Source organism: Chinchilla lanigera, unplaced genomic scaffold (assembly GCF_000276665.1).
Source record: "Chinchilla lanigera isolate Chin_1 unplaced genomic scaffold, ChiLan1.0 scaffold00036, whole genome shotgun sequence".
NCBI lineage: Eukaryota > Metazoa > Chordata > Mammalia > Rodentia > Chinchillidae > Chinchilla > Chinchilla lanigera.
The window spans coordinates 206,501-209,980 of record NW_004955437.1 but is presented as its reverse complement, the minus strand read 5'-3'; the positions used below and the strand labels follow the sequence as shown (position 1 = coordinate 209,980).

Genomic DNA, 3,480 nt, shown 5'->3' with positions numbered 1-3,480 from the left:
CCTCCCCCCTCTCTCTCGGTTTTGGGGATGGAACCCAGAGCCCTTGAACGCTAGGCAAGCGTTCCACCACTGAGCCACATGCCTAGCTCTTCACAGTTTTCTTTATTAAAGTCGTGGCATCAGTTTTGGGGCAGGAGGGTGTTTTTTCTTCTAATTTTCCTCATTCCAAGAGGCCCCTGGAGGTGGCGCTGCTCACCATAGAGGCCATGGTAGAGGTGCCTGGGGTTACCTGGCTCATCCTTACCTTACGTGGCCTTACTTAGTCTTCGTTTTCCCACTTCTTCCAAAGCCATGTCCAGGCCTTCACTCATCACGTTCACCCCAGCCTCTGACCCCAGTGACCTCTGGAAGGATGGGCAGCAACAGCTGCAGCCTAAGGAGCCGGAGCCCACCCTGGATGGGGCTGCAGCCAGGGCTTTCTATGAGTCCCTGATTGTGGACGAGACCACTGCCCCTGAACCCCAGAGAGCTCAGCCTGAGCGCGCCCAGGAGAGAAAGAAGAAGAAAAGAAGAGTGATGAGGGAAGCAACACCAGAAGCAGGAGTATCAGGAAGACATGGACAGGGGAGAGCCTTTGTAGACGAGGACAAGATGACCCAGTGGATACTGAAGGCAGCCCAGGATGGGAACGTGGCAGAACTTCGAAGGCTGTTGGAGCCCCTTGAGGCAGGGGGAGCTGGAGGGAATATCAATGCTCGGGACGCTTTCTGGTGGACTCCCCTGATGTGTGCTGCCCGGGCCGGCCAGGAAGCCGCTGTGCGCTATCTCCTGGGCCGGGGGGCTGCCTGGGTGGGAGTCTGTGAGCTGGGGGGCAGGGATGCTGCTCAGCTGGCTGAAGAAGCAGGCTTCCCCGAGGTGGCCCGTGTGGTCAGGGAGAGCCATGGAGAGACTAGGCGCCCAGAGAACCGGTAAGGGGGAGCCTTAACCCATACCCATCTTCCTGGGCATTCTGCTTTTCTAGCTGCCCCACACCAGGAACAGCCCTGAAACAGCTATAGGGTTCTCTGTGTTCTCCAGTGTTAAGGTAGTACAGTAGAGTGGTTATGGGTGGGAGCTCCTAGGATTTAAATCCTGACCCCACAAACTCGGAAACAACCTTATGTCTGTCTGTTGCCTTTTCTGAGAAATGGGGGAAATATGCACCTTTCTCATGGGCCAGTTGTTAGAAATAAATGGGTCAATCTATTTAAGTGCTAGAACAGCTATCGTCATTATTCTACGCTTGTCCAAAGCTTCTGAGGCTTGGTTACCAACTCTTTTTCCCACTGTTCCCCTGTGGGCCCCTTATGGCTAAGTGGGGAAGGCTGGGAGTGTAGCTCAGTGGTAGAGAGCTTGCCTAGCTTGCAAGAGGCCATGGGCTAGATCACCAGCACCAAAACAAAAAACAAAAATGGTAGTGCTGAGTACGGAGGAAGGCAGTTTGTTATTTAGCAGAAAACCTGGAAGGAAGGGGCCGGTGATATAGTTCAGTGGCACAACGCCTGCCTGGCAAGTGTGAGGTCCTGAGTGTGATTCCCAGTATGAGAAAAACAAAACTGGAAGGTAGCTGGCCGCTGGTGGTGGTGCACACCTGTAATCTCAGCACTCAGGAGGCTGAGGCAGGTGGGTCACTGTGAGTTTGAGGCCAGCCTGGGCTACAAAGTGAGTTCAAGGCCAGCCTGAACTATATAGTGAAACCCTGTCTCAAAAAAACAAACAAAAAGCTGGAAGGGTCCTGTCCCCCCTCCTGCTAGCCCCTTCTGAGGCCTCAAGTCTCCCTTTCCCTTCCTCTGCCCTTAACCCTTTTCTTCTTTCTCTGCAGGGCCCCCTCCCCCGTCCCCCAGTATTGTGAGACCTGTGATGCCTACTTCGAAGACTCCAACCACTGCACATCCACCGCTCACCTGCTGTCACTAGTCAGGGGTCCTCGCCCCCCTGGCGGTTCCCTTGGGGTACCCACATCCAGCCCTGGCTTCAGGCTGCTGCTGAAGGGAGGCTGGGAGCCAGGAATGGGGCTGGGGCCCCGGGGTGAAGGCCGTGCCAACCCTATCCCCACGGTCCTCAAGAGGGACCAGGAAGGCCTGGGCTACAGACCAGCACCACAGCCTCGAGTCACACACTTCCCAGCTCGGGATCCCCGGGCTGTGTCTGGGCGAGAGCGAGCCCTTCGGGTGGCCACGCTGAGCCGGAGGGAGAACAGAAGGCAGGAGGAAAAAGACAGGGCCTGGGAGCGGGATCTCAGGACGTACATGAACCTAGAGTTCTGACTGTGAAGTCTGACTCTGATCTGCTGCTGAGGTCTGAACTTGGACTTCTGACATGAGCACTTTTCTACTTCCTGGGATCTACCCAGGTGCCAAACCTTCATGTTTTAATCAGTAGTCTCTGCTCTTGGGAGACAGCTGCTGACCGTTGAAAAATAAATCAACCTTCACCCTCGCTTGTGGTTTACTTACTTCTCTGAAAGCTGGTATGGGGAAGCCTCACAGAAGTGGGGACCACATGTACATCTCCCCGGAGCCGGAAGAGGCAGCCTGTGCAATGGCATGGTAATTTCCTGCCAGTCCTAAACTCTTTTGGGAGTGCCCCACCTTTTCCAAACCCCTTTACCAGGAATTTACACCTCTCCCAGGAGGGCCCTCTGACCACTTCAGTCACTGATTTGACAAACAGCCAGGTTGGTGGTATATGCTTGTAATTCCAGCATTCTGGGAGGCTGAGGCAGGAGGGTCACCAATTTGAGCCCAACCTGGGCAGTTCAGCAAGACCTTGTCTCAAAAGGGTTAGAACATTAGCTCAGTGTGGGGGACCTGTATTTGACGCCCAGTACATTCAAAACAACAGTGAAATGCCGAAGGGACTCAGCTGGAAAGGAGGAAGTCATGATATCAAATATTACAATGCAGTGTCCAGATGCTGGAATCCAGTGTGAGAAAGAGAAGAAGTGGACCTGAGCAAGAATTGAAGCCCACAGGGAAAGTGAAGAGAGACTCCAACGCAGAGGAAGGAGTTGCCAAGTGGCACTTTCTCTCTGAGCCCTGACTCGCTGCTTGGGAGGGTGGCCTGAAGCTGCAGACCCACAGTGACTACTGGCGACCCCAGAAGCCTCGACAGAGAAACACACGGGTGGAATGGAGCAGTGGGTGCGGTGGACCGCAGTGGCTGGTGAGTTACCCTGGTTTAGACATCCCCCAGGAAAGGAATGGCCGGTAGCCACCGTGGAAAGGGGCCAACTGAGCTTGGAACTCACCAGCTGCAGGCTGGGTCCATCTAGCAGCTCCCAGTGTCAGGATGCAGGATGAGGTGGGACTGAGTTCAGCTCAGCAGGAGGTCAAGGAGTGTTGCAGGCTGAACAAAGCGGTTCCAGCCACAGCCTTCAGTGGGACTAAAGGAGCGGGCTTGCTGGGATTATCCACTACCCCACCGTAAATGTATGGCTGGCTTGCTGGGACTAGGCAGCATGGATCTGGGCTCTGTCTGCCCACACTGTCTACCGGTGAC

General features: G+C 54.9%; 1 protein-coding gene across 2 annotated transcripts in view; it reads left to right on the top strand.

The window, feature by feature from the left end:
- Positions 1-2,418, top strand: part of Gpank1 (G patch domain and ankyrin repeats 1) — a 3,812-nt gene extending 1,394 nt beyond the window's left edge. For both annotated transcript variants that reach the window (XM_005389352.2, XM_005389351.1), the window contains exons 3-4: positions 290-908; positions 1,802-2,418. In XM_005389352.2, coding sequence (XP_005389409.1) covers positions 290-908; positions 1,802-2,246 — 1,064 coding nt within the window. In that variant the 3' untranslated portion in view covers positions 2,247-2,418. The remainder of the gene's footprint in view (positions 1-289; positions 909-1,801) is intronic.
- Positions 2,419-3,480: the final 1,062 nt, after the last annotated feature.